Source organism: Danio aesculapii, chromosome 18 (genome assembly GCF_903798145.1).
Source record: "Danio aesculapii chromosome 18, fDanAes4.1, whole genome shotgun sequence".
NCBI classification, from domain to species: domain Eukaryota; kingdom Metazoa; phylum Chordata; class Actinopteri; order Cypriniformes; family Danionidae; genus Danio; species Danio aesculapii.
In genome coordinates, this window is record NC_079452.1 from 7,742,028 (window position 1) to 7,764,280 (window position 22,253).

Consider the following 22,253-nt stretch of genomic DNA (forward strand, 5'->3'; position numbering starts at 1 on the left):
GCAGTGTTGGTGATCCTCCAAGAACGTGGTTGAGAAACACTGTCTTAAAGGGATAGTTCAACCAAAAATGAAAATTCTGTCATCATTTACTCACCCTGTACTTGTTTCAAACCTCTTTGAGTTTCTTTATTCTGATGGACACCAAAAAGATATTTTGAAGAAAGATGAAAACCTGTAACCATTGACTTCCAAAAACTAATCATATGGAAGTCAATAGTTACAAGTTTTCATCTTTCTTCAAAGTATCTTTTTAGTGTTCATCAGAATAAAGAAACTTAAACAGGTTTGAAATCATTCGAGGGTGAGTAAATAGTGAGTACATTTTGATTTTTGGGTGATCTGTCCCTTTAATATCTTCCATAGCTGTACAGTAACAGACAAGCAACTACTGTTGACTAAAGCTGATTGACATTTTAGAAGTTAATTACACCTCATATAAAATAAGTACACTTCTGTTGTAAACTATGTTCTAAAAATACACCTTAATATAGTTGAATAGTTTTTAAATACAGCTTATTTTAGTGTCATACTGTTAGCTTAGCAACATGCTAACCACTGGATGTAAACAGCTGACTCAAGTCTCATTCATATGAATGACTGCTGTTTGTATGACGCCGAGTTTCTGCAAACCTCTTCACATGAAGGCTACAGATCTGTTTTTAGAAATGGTGTTCAATATCTGAGGAAACGCTGATGGACACGAAGGGTCATAAGACACATTTAGAGTGTGCGGTAGACATTCAATACACACAGTCAAACCTGAGCTTGAACTTAAGCAGGTGCTTTCTTAAACATCATCAAGATTAAATCAGGCATCACTAATAAGCACTACTGATATACACAACACTCAAAATAATATACATTTAATATAATAGATAATTTATACAGTGTTGGAATAGACTTTTAGTTATGATTTTTCTGAAAACAAAGCTTGTTGACGCTTTATAGTAGTAACCTATGTACAGTGCTCAGCATATATGAGTATACCCATTTTGAAAATGAATATTTTTATCTGTTTCTCAATGAATATGGGTAATATATATTGGTGCATTTGAACAAAACAGAATTATTATATAGATCTATTTATTAAAATAATACTTTAGAAATGGAAAGATAATACATTTAAATTCATGCAAAATATTGCAAAAAGAATTACAAACTACAAACATTTACAACTACAAAATTGTATATATATTTTTTATTTCTCTTGATTTTTGCTATTTCTGAAAATTGTATTTAGTATTTTTCCCTAACATACATTTGGGCTGCTTATTTTTTAACCATTATCGTAAGTTATTTTGTTAGATTAGCTACAGATTTGGTTTTAGTACTGACTAAACTAATGTTTATGCACAAATATAATATTAGAAAGCATCCAATAGAAAATATCAATTTGAATGAAAATAAATTTGTGGGCGGTGTACTCATACAGGTATATACTGAGCACTGTACTGTATGTCTATACAGACAGACAGACAGACAGACAGACAGACAGTTAGATAGATAGATAGATAGATAGATAGATAGATAGATAGATAGATAGATAGATAGATAGATAGATAGATAGATAGATAGATAGATAGATAGATAGATAGATAGATAGACTTTAATAGTTACAATGACACTAAAATAAAACTTAGAGAGTAAATAATTATAAATATCATTATAAATATAATTAAAATTAAATAAATACACTAAACACAACTTAGTAACTAACTTATTAAATGTAAATAAAAAGAGGAATAAAATCTCCCACTATATTCTATAATAGAAGCAATGATTCTCTAATATTTCATAAAACTATATAAAATGTAAAAATATAAACTTTAGCTAAAACTTTAGCTAAAACTAAAATCTTACATTCTAAATACATTCTTTTGTCTTTTGAAGAATGTAGAAGTATTATTTTTTTTTTATCACTGCAGAGATAGAAAATACACATTTATGAGTTGTCTTTCCAACAAAGTAACGTCTATTATTTCTCTGTGTCTGTCAGGTGGAGTATCAGTGTGATGGTTTTCTGGAGAAGAATAAAGACACGGTGAACGAGGAGCAGATAAATGTTCTGAAGGCCAGTAAGGTGAGTGAATATCAGTGTCATTCTGACATCTGCCCATTTTTACAGTACAGTAGATCATATAGCTGTTTATGAATCTGAAACTAATATGATTTGATGAAATTATTACCTACTAGAGAAACCAGCCATAAAATCATAAAATCAGCCCTAAACAGGGTTTATTCATTCCTTTTTTTTTGACCTTAAATGAGGCTCAAAGTCTGAGACGGTCGATGAAAGGCTGCCACCTGCTGCTCAAGAATTATTAGTTCAGTCTGGTGGCACAGTTTCAGCATTAAATTTTTACAGCTCAGGGTGTATACATTCTTATTTCTAGTTGTTTAGTCATTAAGTATCCTTGTCCTGTCTTAGTTCACACATTTAGCATCTAGTGTGTCAACAGAATAGAGCTGTTTACTAGTTTTAGCATGACTCAGCAGTTCTGTATCAGACTGCTCTTTAAACACGTTCAGACAGAAAACCACTGCATACCTGCAAACCTATTAGGATGTCAAACTCATGCCTTCAACTGTGCCTTTAGGGCCAGGGGTGTGTTATGTGGAAGGTATTCTAAAATATTTCACAATTACACATGGCAGACAAAGGTACAGTGCTATAGCAAGCCACTTCAGCATTTCATCTGTAAGACTCATTAGTAGTATCTGTATTTATGTATTTCATTAATTACTACACTTATTCATTGATATATTGTTTAGGCAGTTTTAAAAGATTCTAGTTCTTATATATTAAATACTCATTCATGAAATAATAGTGCCTACTAAATATATGCTAGCATTATTGGGCACTAGTAACTTATAGGGGTGTAAAGGATCACAGTTGATCTGCAATTCGTACGGATCACAACCCACAGTTCGGAACACAGGTGACCTGCGGATTAATACTTTTTTTCACTTGTAGTTTAATGCTAAATTTGTAATGATCGCAGAGAGATTGCCTTTCACATCATTCAAATCACATGTATGAAAGCTTTTAGGCTTTCCTGTAAAATATGAGGATGATGGAACAATTTGTGGTAGGTTATTCGGAATGTGGTGGGTTTTTTAGAAGGTGCTGGTTATTAATTTTTGTGTTATTAAAGGTGATTTCTGTCCCTACTTGTTTATACTGCATTAAATACCCCCTATTATGCATTTAAAAGAGTCATATTTTGGTTTTGGGGATCTCCAACAAAAGTCTGATATGTATGCAAGGTCAAAAAACACTTTCATTGTCTTACAATATGCATTTATTTTTACCTAATTATCCCAAAAATAATTAGTAAATAATTGTTCCCAAACCCCTCTTTAGCACAATGCTAATCTGCGCTGATTGGTCTAATGACCCAGTCTGTTGTGATTGGTCGACTGCATTCAGCGCGAGACAGAGAGAAATGTCCACCATGGCCAATCAAAAATTTTTAAGTAGTCAGTGTGCAGAGTGTATGTGTGAGCCCAATGCAGGAATGCAATAAAGCAATGCAGTTTAACACCAGCATATTGCTCTATTCTTAACCTTAAGTAAAAACAGACACACATTCAGTTTTAATCCACACAGTGGCAAAAGCTAAACTATTTTGAAACTTGACTGAAGCACGTGTGTAGGAACAGCTGATGGTGGCCATAGCAATGACGAACGGCAGTGCATCGCGAGCTCACAAATTCATTTAAATCCTTAAACAAAGCGGCATGCGTCACATTTTCAACGTGACTTCAGACGCAATATTAGAATATAAAGAGTTAACCAGAGACAGTACAAGCGGCACGCGTCACGTTTTCAACGTGGCTTTAGACACAATATTAGAATTTAAAGAGTTAACCAGATACAGTACAAGCGACACCCGTCACATTTTCAATGTGGCTTTAGAAGCAAAATAGGAATATAAAGAGTTAACCAGATACAGGACAAGCGACATGTGTCACGTTTTCACCGTGGCTTTAGACGCAATATTAGAATATAAAGAGTTAACCAGATACAGTCCAAGCGACACACGTCAGGTTTTCAACGTGGTTTTGGATGCATTATTAGAATATAAAGAGTTAACACGAGACCGTACAAGAGACATGCGTCACGTTTTCAACGTGGCTTTAGACACAATATTAGAATATAAAGAGTTAACCAGATACAGTACAAGCGACACACGTCAGGTTTTCAGCATGGCTTTAGACACAGTATTAGAATATAAAGAGTTAACCAGAGACCGTACAAGCGACACGCGTCACGTTTTCAACGAGGCTTTAGATGCAAAATAGAAATATAAAGAGTTAACCAGATACATTACAAGCAACACATGTCATGTTTTCAACGTGGCTTTAGATGCAATATTAGAATATAAAGAGTTAACCAGATACAGTACAAGCAACACGCGTCACGATTTCAACGTGGCTTTAAACGCAATATTAGAATATAAAGAGTTAACCAGATACAGTACAAGCAACACGCGTCACGTTTTCAACGTGGCTTTAGATGCAATATTAGAATATAAAGAGTTAACCAGATAAAGTACAAGCAACACGTGTCACGTTTTCAACGTGGCTTTAGATGCAATATTAGAATATAAAGGTTTAACCAGATACAGTACAAGCGACACGCGTCATGTTTTCAACGTGGCTTTAGGCGCAGTATTAGAATATAAAGAGTTAACCAGATACAGTACAAGCGACACGCATCATGTTTTCAACGTGGCTTTAGACGCAATATTAGATTATAAAGAGTTAACCAGATACTGTACAAGCGACATGCGTCACGTTTTCAATGTGGCTTTAGACGCAGTATTAGAATATAAAGAGTTAACCAGATATAGTACAAGCATCATGCGTCACGTTTTCAACGTGGCTTTAGACGCAATATTAGAATTTAAACAGTTAACCAGAAACTGTACAAGATGCATGCGTCACGTTTTCAACGTGGTTTTAGACGCAATATTAGAATATAAAGAGTTAACCAGAGACAGTACAAGCATCATGCGTCACATTTTCAATGTGGCTTTAGACGCAGTACTAAAATATAAAGAGTTAACCAGATATAGTACAAGCGACACGCATCATGTTTTCAACATGGCTTTGGGCGCAGTATTAGAATATAAAGAGTTAACCAGATATAGTACAAGCGACACGCATCATGTTTTCAACATGGCTTCGGGCGCAGTATTAGAATATAAAGAGTTAACCAGATATAGTACAAGCGACACGCATCAAGTTTTCAACGTGGCTTTAAACGCAAAATAAGAATATAAAGAGCTAACCAGATACTGTACAAGCGACATGCGTCACGTTTTCAATATGGCTTCAGACGCAATATCAGAATATAAAGAGTTTACCAGATACAGTACAAGCGACACGCGTCACGTTTTCAACGTGGCTTTAGATGCAATATTAGAATATAAAGAGTTAACCAGATACAGTACAAGCGACACGCGTCACGTCTTAAACGTGGCTTTAGACGCAGTATTAGAATATAAAGAGTTAACCAGATATAGTACAAGCATCATGCGTCACGTTTTCAACGTGGCTTTAGACGCAATATTAGAATTTAAACAGTTAACCAGAAACTGTACAAGAGTCATGCGTCACGTTTTCAACATGGTTTTAGACGCAATATTAGAATATAAAGAGTTAACCAGAGACAGTACAAGCATCATGCGTCACATTTTCAATGTGGCTTTAGACGCAGTATTAGAATATAAAGAGTTAACCAGATATAGTACAAGCGATACGCATCACGTTTTCAACGTGGCTTTAAACGCAAAATAAGAATATAAAGAGCTAACCAGATACTGTACAAGCGACATGCGTCACGTTTTCAATATGGCTTCAGACGCAATATCAGAATATAAAGAGTTAACCAGATACAGTACAAGCGACACGCGTCACGTTTTCAACGTGGCTTTAGATGCAATATTAGAATATAAAGAGTTAACCAGATACAGTACAAGCGACACGCGTCACGTCTTCAACATGGCTTTAGACGCAGTATTAGAATATAAAGAGTTAACCAGATATAGTACAAGCATCATGCGTCACGTTTTCAACGTGGCTTTAGACGCAATATTAGAATTTAAACAGCTAACCAGAAACTGTACAAGAGTCATGCGTCACGTTTTCAACGTGGTTTTAGATGCAAAATAAGAATATAAGGAGTTAAGCAGATACAGTACAAGCGACACACGTCATGTTTTCAACGTGGCTTTAGATGCAAAATAAGAATATAAAGAGTTAAGCAGATACAGTACAAGCGACAGGTGTCACGTTTTCAACGTGGCTTTAGACGCAAAATACGAATATAGAGAGTTAACCAGATATAGTACAAGCGACACGCGTCACGTTTTCAAAGTGGCTTTAGATGCAATATTAGAATTTATAGAGTTAACCAGATACCGTACAAGCTACATGCGTCACGTTTTCAACGTGGCTATAGACGCAATATTAGAATATAAAGAGTTAACCAGAGACAGTACAAGCAACATGCATCACGTTTTCAACGTGGCTTTAGACGCAGTATTAGAATATAAAGAGTTAACCAGAGACAGTACAAGCATCATGCGTCACATTTTCAATGTGGCTTTAGACGCAGTATTAGAATATAAAGAGTTAACCAGATATAGTACAAGCGACACGCATCATGTTTTCAACGTGGCTTTAGACGCAATATTAGAATTTAAAGAGTTAAACAGATACAGTACAAGCAACACGTGTCACGTTTTCTATGAGGCTTTAGACACAAAATAGGAATATAAAGAGTTACCCAGAGACAGTACAGGCGACACGCGTCACGTTTTCAAAGTGGCTTTAGACACAAAATAGGAATATAAAGAGTTAACCAGAGACAGTACAGGCGACACGCGTCACGTTTTCAAAGTGGCTTTAGACGCAAAATACGAATATAAAGAGTTAACCAGATACAGTACAAGCATCACGTTTTCAACGTGGCTTTAGATGCAAAATAAGAATATAAAGAGTTAACCAGATGCAGTACAAGCGACACGTGTCATGTTTTCAACATGGCTTTAGACACAATATTAGAATATAAAGAGTTAACCAGATGCAGTACAAGTGACACACGTCACGTTTTCAACATGGCTTTAGACGCAATATTAGACTATAAAGAGCTAACCAGATACAGTACAAGCGACATGTGTTACGTTTTCAACGTGCCTTTAGACGCAATATTAGAATATATAGAGTTAACCAGATACAGTATAAGCGCCAAGTAACAAGTAACAAAACACAATTAAATACATAATTTGGAAGCTAGAAAAAACGAGGCAACCATTTTAATCACACTTACTTATACTTGTGAAATAGAGGAAGGAACTGATCCATGAATGCTGTAATGTCAAATACTGTGTTTCTGTCAAATACAAAATGTATATAAAATGTATGTCTTGTATATAAAATAAAGTCTTTTCTGATCCTTCCTTTAACAAACGAATCGCCCATTGTAAGTGTGTAGATTGCTGAAGGACTCATCAAAAATATGACACAGCACAAGGCTGGGGCTATAATGCTGGGGTATTTTTGCAAAAATAAACTTCAACCACTGACTCTTCACAGACTCATCTTTGTGTAGGGAAATTAGCACTAACTTTCCCTCACACTTCAGAGCACATCATCTACACGACTTCAACTGAGATCTGCTACAGTGTTTGTCTTCCGCTTTTTCTTTCTACAGTTTTTGTGGGCGGGGCCGGGGGTTTTATTTTTCGTGGGTCTGCGCACACAGCAAATGGACAGGGCTTGAGTTCCTTATCGACGTCATGCCTACACGGCTATCGTTACAGTGGTGATTTATTCGAACCACTATGAGTCGACTCTTTTATAAATGAATCAGTAGTTTTAAACACTGTGCACTTTTAGATTTAAGCATTATCTGGATATTTCACTTTACTTAGAGCTGTGTTACACACTGCATGGAAGGTCCTTTTCGAAAACCCATGATAGGGGCTCTTCAATGCATAGAGTATACGTTGCACAATTAATCATTAAAAGATCAGAATCTCAACACCCACTCAATATGAATTATAAATGATGGTGATTTGCATGTTTATGAATCCTTTGAGTGGCTGCATTCAAATCTGTGTTTGAAAAATCAAGAAAGAGATTCAGTCTTTAGTTTACAAACAGCAAGATAACACAGAAGTACTGGGATAACAGTTTATAGTTTAGATATAACCACTGATGTTTATGGTAAAGATTAAAATCACAGTCATGCATTTAACAATGCTCAAAAATAAAAATTGTAGGCAGCAATTATATTATTTAACCAATAGGTGGTGACAACCAGCCATCAAAAATATGCCACTAAATAATTCTTCACAAATGACACATCTAGCAATGAAAGATTTATGAGTGAATAACTGAACCATTTATTGAAAATAAGACTAAAAATAAATATGGGTTGTACAAATTATAATGTTAGATTTCTACACATAGCATTATCAGCAACAGTAGTAGTAACAGTGAATTTTTAACAGTACTGAATATTTTACAGTTTGTTTTTATTTAGCTAATTATTTCTTCATTTTATTTTTAATAAAATTACAGGTTCTAAGTTCTGTTTGTTAAAACCAAAAGTGTCTTGCAGTACTGTTTTTGTAATAAATGGAAAGCAAATTACATTTGTCTCCTCCCCTTTTTGGCTGATTTGAAAAAATGGTCTGATTGACAAAAAAAACGTAATATGATCCGAACTGTGAGATTTTTTGTGATCCGTTACACCTCTAGTATTGAATAATAACAAGAGTTGAACTTTAAAATGTATACACTAATATGTTGGTTAAGAAAACGTAAGTAAACCTGAAAGTGCTGTCTGATTTGCTCTTCAGTATTTGGACTCAGTAGTGATTATTAAACCACACTGAACTGAGCTAAACTGAACTGAACTTAAGCTCTGAAAACTGAACTGCACTGTTTCAATGTACTATGATATTTTATGTGAAGCTGCTTTGACACAATCTACATTGTAAAACCGCTATACAAATAAAGGTGAATTGAATTGAATTCTTTGTAAATAATAATAATAATAATTTTCTTCTGTATCTGGGGGTTCTTGAATGCTTTCTAATGATTTCTCTCCTCAGCGTGAGACAGTAAATGTGTGCGGTAAGAGCAAACACATGCTGTACTAATCCAGACTGAATAATAATAATGCCTCAACTCAATTTGATTGATGGAATTTGTCTTTAAGTAAAGTGCTGTTTCAGTTGTTATTAACAATTCATATCAGTAATAGGCTCGGCTCTCTGGTGCTTATCCAGATCAGTTTGTTAGTGGTTAATCCAAATCCTTCACTCCTTTACCGTATTCATTTTTGCTTCTCATTCATATCATTGATCATCAGTTCATATTACTGTGTGTGTGTTTGCTTACTTCATCTACCATGTACACATTTATGTTTTCATATGGATTTGAAGCCAGACACCAGCTAATAATGAACAATATGAAGAATTTAATCTGAAGAGAATACATGTGTTCTTTAAAAGACAATTTGATGTTGGCTTGACAAAACCTGCGAATGTTTTTCTGTACATGTGCAAAAAGATGTTAGACAGTATAATTTACACAAGAATATAAATTAGCTGTTAGTTGATGTATACTTTTTTCTTCAATTCTTCAACATTAAAAACGATTTTATGTTGTCATGGGTGATTCATAAAGTATGCACTCATCGGCCACTTTATTAGGGTACAGTGAACTCAATGTCATGTTCAAGAAACCATTTTGAGATGATTCATGTTATGCTGTTGGAACATGCCATCAGAGGATGGGTTCACTGTGGTCATAAAGGTATAGTCAGCAACAATACTCAGGTAGGCTGTGGCATTGACACAATGCTCAATTGGTAGTAATGAGCACAAAGTGTGCCATGAAAATATCTCCCACACCATTACACCATCACTACCAGCCTGAACCGTTGAAAAAGGCAGGATGGATCCATGCTTTCATATTGTTGACGCCAAATTCTGACCCTACCATCCGAATGTTGCAGCAGAAATGGAGACTCATCAGACCAGGCAACGTTTTTCAATCTGCTGCTGTTGCCCATCTGCCTCAATGTTCGACATGTTGTTACTGTTGCCTTTCTATCAGCTGGAATCAGTCTGGCCATTCTCCTCTGACGTCTGGCATCAACAAGGCATTTGCACCCACAGAACTGCCGCTCACTGCATATTTTCTCTTTTTCAGACCATCTCTGTAAACCCTAGAGATGGATGTGCATGAAAGTCCCAGTAGATCAGCAGTTTCTAAAATACTCAGACCAGCCTGTCTGGCACCAACAACCATGCCACATTCAAAGTCACTTAAATCACTTTTCTTCCTCATTCTGATGCTCAGTTTAAACTGCAGCAGATCGTCTTGACCATGTCTACATGCCTAAATGCATTGAGTTACTACCATGTGATTGGCTGATTAGAAATTTGCATTAACGAGCAGTTGGACAGGTGTACATAATGACAAGGCCGGTGAGTGTATATCAATGTATGACAGAAACTTAAGCTGTTGTCATATGTCATAAATAAGGTTTCCAGTTGTTTCACTTTATAAGATCTCAATGTTTGGCCAAAAGTCACTAGTATTAATTTTGTTTTGCCTGTATATAATTTTTGTTTTGCAATTACTTGCATTTTATAAGACACCAACACCACAGTTTTTATATTAAAACCATATAAAGTTCTACTGATCTATATTTTAAATGTTATGAGGATGATTAAATTAACAGCAACCTCGTTTTTGGTTAAACCTTGCCTTTAAGAGGAATTTAAGATTGTATGTACCCTGTATTCTCAGGTTTTGGGATTACAGCAAATCCAGCTAATCTATTTTTTTTTTTCATTTAAGTATACTGAATTTGTCAAGCCAACATTATGTGTTTCCGAGCTGTTGTCTGAGCTGCTTTGCTGTTCAAGTACACTACTATACATCTGTCTGATGTATCTGTATTTTCTGCTTTTGTTAATTCTGTTTCTGTTTTCTCATCATGTCATGTTGTCTATGTGTTATATGTCAACATGACAACCTGTACCCCTGCAGAAGGTAAAACTTAGCCTATAAATGCTCTCTTTAGTGCTATTATCTGTCTAATATCACTATTTTCTAGTAGCTACAAAAACTAAGATGGAATGCATGTTAACAAGTGTGTGTGTGTGTGTGTGTGCGTATGAGTGAGAGAGAGTGTGCGTGTGTGTCAGCATGTTGAGTCTGCTGCTTTCTGCTGTGCAGGACAGAATCTTATTGAACACTGCATTGATTCTGTAGGAAAAAAAACTGGTTTGAGCTCTAGAGTCCACACACCATACAAACAAACTCAGCTGCTTAGATAGAATGAAATATATGTCTAGCTCTAAATATTTTGAGATGTAGCTAGCTTGTTTGTCCTTTTGACTAAAGGTTCTCAATTCCGGTCCTCATGCCCAAACGCGCCTGGATACGCAAGGATACGGGGTCAAGCTGGAGCAGTCACTCTGGTCCCCTGTGCTCTGCGACAGTTGGAGAAATTCTAAAGTGAAACAAAACAAACTATTAGCATTGGCTTAAGATTGGCAATCAAAATTCCGTAATTGCAAAGAGGCAAAGGACCGGAATTGAGAATCAATGGACTAAATTAATGCTCTTAAAGAGACCCAGAAATTAAGATTCTGTCAATATTTACTCGTACTCAGTTTATAGTAAATAATAAAAAAGCAAACAATTACCCTAAGACCATATCCACACTTAAATTTATATTTTTATATAGTTTTCCCCGTTTTTTAATCCAACAGAGTCAGAATACAATTCAACTGTTGAAAAATCTGGAATACACAGTACGTTTGCCGAAACGGTGCATATGCTGATGTCATGAAGCAAAAACATGAAGAGAAAATCTTCATTCTGCCCGGAGTTTTCAGAAAGTTTTGGTTTCAGTCCCCTGATACTCTGTTTTTTGCGTAAAAAGTGAAACCGCATAGAAATAAAATGTGGAAAGGGGCCTAAAAATAGTGGCGATTTGCATAGCCTTGTCAAACATCGAATAAAAATCAAAAAAAAAACTTTCACAAAAAGGTGTGCAAATGTGTCTCTACATAAATCTAAAGAATTCTATTATCTACTACAAAAATGTTGAATATTATGCACATTTTTAAACTAAAGATCAACTAGCACAGTGTTTCTCAACCTATTCCTGGAGGACCACCAGCTTGGCACATTTTACATGTGTCCTTAACCAAACACACCTGATTCAGACCATCAGCTCATTAGCAGAGACTGAAAGACCTGTAATGGGTGTGAAAGACAAATGAGACATCCAAAACATGCAATGATGATGGTCCTCCAGGAACGTGGTTGAGAAACACTGAAGTTAGCTGTTAATTTACCGTTAACCGATCGATTCATTCCGAGATGCTTAAAACACTATAGTACTATATAATAACTATACACTTAAAACACCAGTATACACTTATTTATTTAGAGCGTTTTAGTTTGTTTGGCGTATTTGCAAAGGGAAAGATGCTAAACATAATGTTGGAATGCGAAACTCAATGCGAAAAATGAGAGCGTACATGTCTTGAAGGAGAATCAATAATGACAGAAATTATGTTTTGGGTGAACAAAGAAAAACTGTATACTAAAAATTAATAATAATGTAAAAAGCACCAAGATGGCATTGCGATACAGAGCTAGAGTTTGTTTGCTGTGTTGGGGCTTGATGTTTAAACTGTTTTAGTCCCATAAGGACTATTATTTTGCTTAGTCTGCATGCTGCTTAGTACCAGCACTATATAGAGTCCCTCAGAATTCACGCGATCAGTGTAAATGAGACTCTGGGGACATTATCAGAGTACATGGACCTTCATTACTGTTCTACTGTATAATGATTTGCTTGTTTTGATGTTCATAATTCTTTGCTTACTATGTGAATTTTATTAAATTGATAAACCAGTCATTAATTTATGATTGATGAGCCACAATTAAATACATTGTAAAACATTCTATAAACACACCTCTTTGACATTAGATCAGTAGATTTGTTTTTGTGTGTTTTATTTAATGAAATCTTCCAAGTTAATTGTATTAATGTTTTATGAATTTGATTTGTCCTGTGAATCCATGGTTTAAAGTGAATTTATAATGTCTATTAATGTCAATCTTTCTCTTCATTTTTGAACAACTTATCCAACTTGTTTTAAAATCAGTGCTTCTTGTGGCTTTATTGTTTAAGTAGAATGTGGTTGTCACTCCTGTAAAGTATTACATGTTTAGAACAGGATCAAGTACTGAGAATGTGAGTGAGGACTGGATTTAGCTATATATTTCTGTAAAATTACATTAGGTTTAATTAATTGCCTTTCTTTTCTAAGACCTTTGCATTTCTTAAGCCCAAAGTATTCATTCGATTGCAAAGTATTCATTAGGTTCTGATGCAAGCTGTGTCATCAGAACAGAATGCACACACCTGATTTATCACGTGCATGCAGTTAGTTGTTATTAGTATTATTAAGTTAAAAGGTGTACTCATGCGATGCTGGGCTTTCACAGCAATGATCAAAAGAATTAATAAATAAGCTCCCACAAAAATAATTCCCCACAAAATAAGCTGTTATGTTTGTTTTCGTAAAAAAATAAATAAATAAAAAAATTATAATAAATCAACAAACACTCTTTTATTGCCAAAAGTGGGTTTTGATGCAATAGAAATACCATTTTGTTTTCTCAATTCATCTTTTTTGTATGTATATGTAGAGATAATGTACAATGTGTTAGAAGGTCAAACCAGGTTTTTGTTAAACATTCAGTTGAAGACAAAATTATTAGCCCTTAATTATTTTTCAATTTTTTCCCAAGTGATGTTTGAACAGAGCTTTACATTTTTTTAAAGTATTTTCTATTACCATTTTTATGTAAGTGTTATATCTTTTAGTTTGGCTGGAATTAAAGATTTTACTTTATTTTAATTTAAGGTCAAAATATCAAGATTCCTTTTTTGATTGACTACAGACTGAACCACTGTTGACTTGCTTAATTTACCTTACTTGACCTTATTAACCTAATTAAACCTTTAAATTATACTTCAAGCTGAATACCCAAGTAAAATATGTATTGTCATAGGCAAATCTAAAAGAAATTGGTTATTAAAAATGGGTTATTACAATTATTATGTTTTAAAAATCTCTCCGTTAAACCTCACTTGGGAAAAATCTAAAAAAAAGATTTACCGTTCTCCAGGAAGACCAATAATTTTGTCTTTATGTATAGAAAAGACAATAGAATATAAAGGCTGCATTTACACTGCATGGTTCAAGTGACTCAATTCCGATTTTTTTTTTCTACCATGTGGCACAGATGGGATATGGCCCATGTATGTGTAAGCAGGAAAAAAACACATGGATTCTGATTTACCCAAATCAGATTCAGGCCTTGTTCATATATGGAATTTTTCCCGATATGAATCGGATCCGTGCTCTCGTGTCTGCAGTGTAAGCAGGTAGATCGGATTTTCAATTGTCAATGTGAGTCACGCATCATTAAAACCTGCAGCAAATGACGTCAACTCTGACGCTTTCATTTCGGAGCACACTTCAGCAGAGTCACAAAACTTGGACCAGGGGGGCCAAGCTGGAGGACTTACTCTGGTCCCCTGGGCTCTGCGATGGTTGGGAAAATTCTAAAGTGAACTATTACTATTGGCTTAAATTAGTTTCCCCCATTTTTCAATATAACAGAGGTAGAATACTATTCAGCTGTCAAAAAATGTGGAATACACAATACGTTTGCCGTGAATGTGTGAAAATGCCATGTTTGGTGTGAACCTAGCCATGTTGGCCAATCAGAATAGAGATTGGATTTTTACCTGTCAATGCGAGTCACGCATCATTAAAAACTGTATTGAATGATGTCAACTCTGACGCATTCATTTTGGAACAGACTTCAGCAGTCCCAAAACTTGGACCGGGGGGTGGGGGGATGTGCAAGCTAGAGCACTCACTCTGGTCCCCTGTGCTCTGCGACGGATGGTGAAATTCTAAAGTGAACCAAAACAAACTATTACAATTGGCTTAAGATTGACAATGAAAATTCAATAACTGCAACCAGCAGAACCTGGGAAGTAAAAAAAAAAAAAAAATTTATCTTAACACGAGGACTAAAACAGCATCTATTTTGTCATGTAGCACAAGTATTTATGCCTGTTAATGAGAGAGAGAGAGAGAGAGAGAGAGAGAGAGAGAGAGAGAGAGAGAGAGAGAGAGAGAGAGAAAGAGAGTGCAACATCCACCATGTAACCAAAATAAGTAGAAAACTGTTGCATACATCACGTGCATAAATCACGCCATGGACATTACATTAAGATGCCTACTGGTTTTAGAAGGCCTAGATTAATAGAGGATGGCCAAATGAGGACTTCTGTCATAAATTATAGTTAAACAACTGATCAAAAATAATTTAAAAATGAAACCCTGTGAACAGATTAAGTTCAGGAAAAGAGAAAAGGGCGCTCTTTTATTATCAGTTGTCAGTCAGCGCCTGCTCATTTTTTTTTTTTTTTCCTGGTCAATGCACCTTTGCCGTGTGCAGTGTAAATGCAGACAATCAGGTACGAGTCACTTTTAAAAGATGATGTAAGCAGGTCATCAAAAAATAAAAAATAAAATACAAAATTAACCATCTAGATCTTCAGTGTAAATGCAGCCTAAAGTGAAGATTTATCTGCAGCTCTATTTTAAGTGACCACACTGACATTATTGTTAATAATAACTTTTGGAGATAAATGAGAAGTATCAGAGTAAATCTTAAAGTCCATTTCTGTAGTCACAAGTAGCTTCAAAAATAAATATATTTTGAAATTCTCTGCATTTGACAGTGTGCTTTGGGCTTAAGTAAAAAATGCATCTAGTAAATGAAAGCATCTGCCCATCTAGCTGCCTCATTTGGCTAATATGTTAATTCTGTCATGGCTGTAACTTCCAGTTTGACCTGCTGGTGGAGCTGTTCCATGATGAGGAGAAAGCCACAAGTCCAACCGGTGCTGCTACTGGCCCAGGAGGACGTACTCGCCTCAGTGTCAAACCAGACAAGGGCAAATCCACCCAAGCCAGCAAAGAACACAAGAAGACAGTTGGACTGCAGGTGCAAACCTGTTCTTCTTTCTGCTTGTGTTGAATATCTATAAGTTTTAATGAGCAGTGGCTAAATTTCTCTTTCTCTTTCTCTCTTTCTGCAGTTCCGTAACTCTCTGCAGCTGCTGATGGAGACACTGAATGCCACCACACCTCATTATGTTCGCTGCATTAAACCCAACGATTACAAATATGCCTTCACGTATGTTCTCTTTACCTCTCTTTACCACGTATACCTCTTTCTTTTTTCCCCCCTGCTTTAGATAGCTGTTTTCATATATTTTTAAGCATATTCCTGCTTGCATATTTGGATTTAGAAGTTAGCTTTCTAGTTCAGTACAAGATAGAGTATACAGTACAGATAAATTAATTAAATTACGAATTATTTAGAAATGAAGATTTCCTGTTCCCTCAAAAAAGGAAAGTTGTTCATTTTAAAAGAGTTTGTGTTAAGATATTTAACAGCGACCGCAGCGACCACAGCTGACACATACTTATATTTTCTTTAAGTGTGATTTTATGTAAATGAGCAACTTGATGTAGAGAGCATCAATGAAGTTGAGCTCACATAAATTGCTTAATTTTCTATGCCTATATGTAAGTAGATGAAAATTTGACTGAATTGATACATTTTATGCAACAATACGTTTTTATTTGTGATCAAACTAATCCTAAATAAAATTGCTTAAATAATATTCTAAACTATTACGGTGGCACAGTGGGTAGCACAATCCCCTCACAGTAAGAAGGTCATTGGTTCGAGCCTCGACTGGGTCAGTTGGCATTTCTGTTTGCATGTTCTCCCCGTGTTCGTGTGGGGTTTCCCCAGGTGCTCCGGTTTCCTTTACAATTCAAAGACATGCAGTATAAATGAATTGGGTAAGCTAATTTGGCCGTAGTGTATGTGTGTGAATGAGTATGTATGGATGTTTCCCAGTGATGAGTTGCAGCTGGAAGGGCATCTGCTGCGTAAAACATATGCTGGATAAGTTGGCGTTTCATTTTGCTGTGGCGACCGCAGATTAATAAAGGCCCCAGATTAATAAATTAACTAAGCCGAAAAGAAAATGAATTAATTAATTATGACAGAGGAAGAGTATAAGACTATTGTCCCTTATCAAAATTTACCAATTATTTATTATATTAAAGGTGGATTGAGTCTAACTAGGGTTAGTGAAAAAAATTGTTTAACTACAAACTATCTATAATTTTCTTCTTTTAATTTGTTGTAAAGTTATTGTTAAAAGTGATTCTTCATTTGAGACTTTTGTACATGTTGACCTCCTTAACATGTTCTTTTAGTCTTTTAGGCACTTCTTCAAACAGTGTCTGCGCATCCAGGATTTTGTAGAGACATAATATTAACATAATAATAATAATAAATTGCATAATAATAATAATAATAATAAATTTCACTTATATAATATAATTACATGAATATTTTCTATTTAATTCAAATACATTTGTGCATATATAGTACTGTCCATTAGATCTCAAATCTCGAGTTAATCTGACAGAATAATTTGTGAAAATGGTCCAAAAATTTGCCCAAATTAATATTTTAGGGAAATGTATTAAACAAACATTTTTTAAAGAGCAAAAATCAAAAGAAACAAAAATATATATAAAATTCGGTTCAAATTTTGTACTTTTTTGCAATGCTTTGCAAAGATTTAAATGTGTTATCTTTCTATTTCTAAAGTCTGTTTCAGTGACTAAAATATTATTTTAATAAATGTATCCCTTTAATAAATCAGTTTTGGTCAAATGCACTAAAATATTACCTATATTCACTGAGAAATGGATATAAATATTCATTTTTAAAATGGTGTGTGTGTGTCTGTGTGTGTATATATATATATATATATATATATATATATATATATATATATATATATATATATATATATATATACATACAGCTTAAAGTGACATTTAAAGACCTAACTAGGTTAAATAGGTTAACTAGGCAGGTTAGGGTAATTTGGCAAGTTATTGTATAACTATGGTTTGTTCTGCAGACTATCAAAATATATATATAAAATATAAAAGGCTAATAATGTTGACCTCAAAATGGTTTTTAAAAAATTAAAAACTGCTTTTATTCTTGCCGAAATAAAACAAATAAGACTTTCTCCAGAAGAAAAAATATTATCAGACATACTGTGAAAATGTCTTTGCTCTGTTAACCACAATTTGGGAAATATTTTAAAAAGAAAAAAAATTCAAAGGGGGGCTAATAATTCTGACTTCAACTGTACAGAATATTTGCAGCTGGAAATTACAGATTTTGTCAATGCTTTTCTCAAAATATATGACATTATTTGCTTCAATTCTGTTATTTACACCAATATCTTGTACATTAATGTATTTATTTATTTATTATTATTATTATTATTATTATTATTATTATTATTATTTGTTCTCAAGAACCACAAAGTCCTAGAGGGAATGTTCAAAGCACACAAGAAACATCATAATCTAGCATGTTTCTAAGTTTAACTTGCTAAGCTAAAGCTAATGCATCAAACAAATACATAGTACTCAAACACAATTTTGTGTGAAATATATTTCATTACGTTTTTTATATAGAAAGTAATTAGTCCAGTTACTTACTGTTATATATAAAATTTGAAATCTTTGGGATTTTATATCAAAACCTCAATCAGTATTTGCAAAAATAATGATTCCATAGCAATCAAGCCCAAAATACTATCTAGCTTGGTCAAGACTAATAATGATAAATAAATCAATTTCAGTGCAGTTTCTAGCAGTATATTTTTCAGAACCCGTTTTGACTACAGAAAACAGTATTGCTAGATTTATAAATGATTTGTTATTACCAGGTTTGACCCTAAGAGGGCAGTGCAGCAACTGCGTGCTTGTGGAGTTTTGGAAACGATCCGCATCTCTGCAGCTGGTTTTCCATCTAGGTACACTAAAAATCTGTACAAAGCCATTCCTTAATCCCTTTTGTTACACATTTTCTGACTGTTTGTCTGTGTTTGTGCTACTGCTTTTGTTTGTCAGGTGGACATATCAAGAGTTCTTTAGCAGGTATCGTGTACTGATGAAACAAAAAGATGTTCTGACAGATAAGAAGATGACCTGTAAGAATGTTTTGGAGAAACTGGTGCAGGTACAAGTTTGAGACTGATACTAGTCTATATGGGTGAACTCAATAGAAAGAGCATAATTAATGTAATAAGTAAAAGTAGCTTAAAAACACTCAATATGATAGCAACCAAATAACAGCAGTCTTATTTTTGTCTTCTTTTCTTTCCTCCTGATAGGATCCAGATAAGTACCAGTTTGGCAAGACCAAGATCTTTTTCCGCGCAGGTCAGGTTGCATACCTGGAGAAACTGCGTGCTGATAAGTTGCGCGCTGCCTGTATCCGTATCCAGAAGACCATCCGCTGCTGGCTGGCACGCAAGAAGTACCTGCGTATGAAGCATGCTGCCACGACTATCCAGAGATTTGTCCGTGGATACCAGGCCCGCTGGTGAGGGGCGGGGACAAGTGCATAGTGGGCGTAGCTAGACTTCATTTGTGAAATGCAGAATCATTTAAAAAAATATAGCTGCAAGCAGCAATTATCGGGGCCAAGCAAACAGCTCCGCGGCCACATCATAAACAAGCACAGCAACAAGCTACAGAGCAACTGGAGAATTCTATAACCTTTTTTGCAGCCAAATTTGCTGGAAATTGGGCTAACGATCTATGGAGAGTTCAAAACAACACATTTTCAAACTGATTCAAGAAGGTGGACAGGAAGTCGAGTCAATTATGGAATTAATTATATCAATGTACTCTGTGTGGTCCACGGAATCTAGCAAGACCAGTCTCATGACAATAGACAAAACTATTCAAAAGTCATTTGATAAAATTTGTATGATTTCTATTGATAGAATTTAATTGTCAATTTTACCCATAATGTGGGTCAAACTGACGTAGTTTGGTTAATGTTAGGTCTAGATCACACACATTAAGTTTGGTTTCATTACTTTAAACCATTGCAGTGATTTAGCATGTAATGTCATCTGGCAGCATTGCATCAAGTTTGCGCATATGCTAAATGACAACAGTTTTGTCTATCCACATGAATTCCATAACTTGTGGTCTATATGGTCTGAACGGTCTAGGAGGAGTTAAAAAAAATGTTTTGAACTAAATCAATATGGCGGACAGGAAGTTTGGCAGATCATGGCATACAGTGCATCCAGAAAATATTCATAGTGCTTCACTTTTTCCACGTTTTTTAATGTTACAGCCTTATTGCAAAATGGATTCAATTCATTTATTTCCTTAAAACTCTACACACAATACCTCATAATGACAAAAAAAATATATTTTTTTTAATTGTTGCAAATTTATTACAAATAAATACTCTGAAAAATGACATGTACATAAGCTCTAAATTGAGCTCAGGTACATTCTGTTTCCACTGATCATTCTTGAAATGTTTCAGCAGCTTAATTGGAGTTCACCTGTGGTAAATTCAGTCGATTGGACATGATTTGAAAAGGTTTACACCTGTCTATATTAGGTCCCAGGGTTCACAGTGTATGTCAAAGCACAAACCAAGCATGAAGGCAAAGGAATTTTCTGTAGGAAAAAAGGCCACAAGGCTGGGGAATGTTACAGAAAAATTTTTGCTGCTCTGAAAGTTCCAATGAGCATAGTGGCCTCCATCATCCTTAAGTGAAAAATGTTGGGAACCACCAGGACTCTTCTTAGAGCTGGCTGGCCATCTAAGCTGAGTTAAACTCTTTGGAATGAATGCCAGGCGTTATGTTTGGAGAAAACCAGGTACCGCTCATCACCAGGCTAATACCATCCCTACAGTGAAGCATGGGGGTGACAGCATCATGATGTGATGCAGCAGGAACTGGAAGACTAGTCAGGATAGAGGGAAAGATGAATGCCACAATGTACAGAGACATCCTGAATGAAAACCTGCTTCAGAGTGCTCTTGACCACTGACTGGGGCGACGGTTCATCTTCCAGCAGGACAATGACCCAAAGCACACCACCAAAATATCAATTGAGTGGCTTCACAACAACTCTGTGATTGTCCTTGAGTGGCCCAGCCAGAACCAAAACCTAAATCCTATTGAACATCTCTGGAGAGATCTGAAAATGGCTGTACACCCTCACTTCCCATCCAACCTGATAGAGCTTGAGAGGTACTGCAAAGAGGAATGGGCAAAAATTTGCCAAGCTTCTGGCATAATATTCAAAAAGATTGGAGGTGCCAAAGGTGCATCAACAAAGTACTGAGCAAAGGCTGTGAATACTTATGTACACGTGATTTTTTTTTTTTTAGCTTTTTAATTTTTTGAAAATTTGCAGCAATTTCAAAAAATCCTTTTCACATTGTCATTATGGGGTATTGTGTGTAGAATTTTGAGGAATTAAATTAATTTAATCCATTTTGAAATAAGGCTGTAACATTAAAAAAAGTGGAAAAAGTGAAGAGCTAGGAATACATTACAGCTGCACTGTAATTGGTATTTGTGTTGTCGGCATGACCCAAGGAATAATTTGAGACCAATTTCATCAAAATAAGCACATGCATTAAATAAGTTATTACCAAATTTGTTTGTTTCAATAATAATGGCTATTGAATGTCTTATAACACCTTTAATGTCTTAAAACACCTATAGCAATATAATATAATATAAGATTTAGGTAAAACATTTACGTCTGTGTTGTTCTTTCTTTCTCCACAGTCTTGCCAAATTCCTGCGTCGCACACGTGCAGCAATCATCATTCAGAAGTACCAGCGGATGTACGTTCAGAAAACGTGTTACAAACGCAAGCAGGCTGCCGCACTGGCCATGCAGTGCATTCTCAGAGCGTACATGGCCAGACAGCTGTACAAAGCGGTGAGGAGCAAATCACAAATACTAATCCACTCTCTCACTTTCATAAATCAGTCAGTCATATTTGTTTTTCATATTTGAAAAACAAATATGTTTGTTTTCTACTCATATTTGTTTTTCCAGTATTGCAACATATACTTATGCTGTTTGTATGTTAATGCACATCAAAGTAATATACGATGCTGGCAGGGTGGTTTATAATTAACACACTAGAAACCAGAGTAT

General features: G+C 35.1%; 1 protein-coding gene across 1 annotated transcript in view; it reads left to right on the plus strand.

The window, feature by feature from the left end:
- Positions 1-22,253, plus strand: part of myo5aa (myosin VAa) — a 160,270-nt gene that overhangs the window by 89,685 nt on the left and 48,332 nt on the right. The window contains exons 14-20 of the mRNA XM_056478058.1: positions 1,997-2,080; positions 15,991-16,149; positions 16,244-16,341; positions 18,986-19,072; positions 19,170-19,278; positions 19,433-19,644; positions 21,875-22,031. Of these exons, the coding sequence (XP_056334033.1) occupies positions 1,997-2,080; positions 15,991-16,149; positions 16,244-16,341; positions 18,986-19,072; positions 19,170-19,278; positions 19,433-19,644; positions 21,875-22,031 (906 nt within the window). The remainder of the gene's footprint in view (positions 1-1,996; positions 2,081-15,990; positions 16,150-16,243; positions 16,342-18,985; positions 19,073-19,169; positions 19,279-19,432; positions 19,645-21,874; positions 22,032-22,253) is intronic.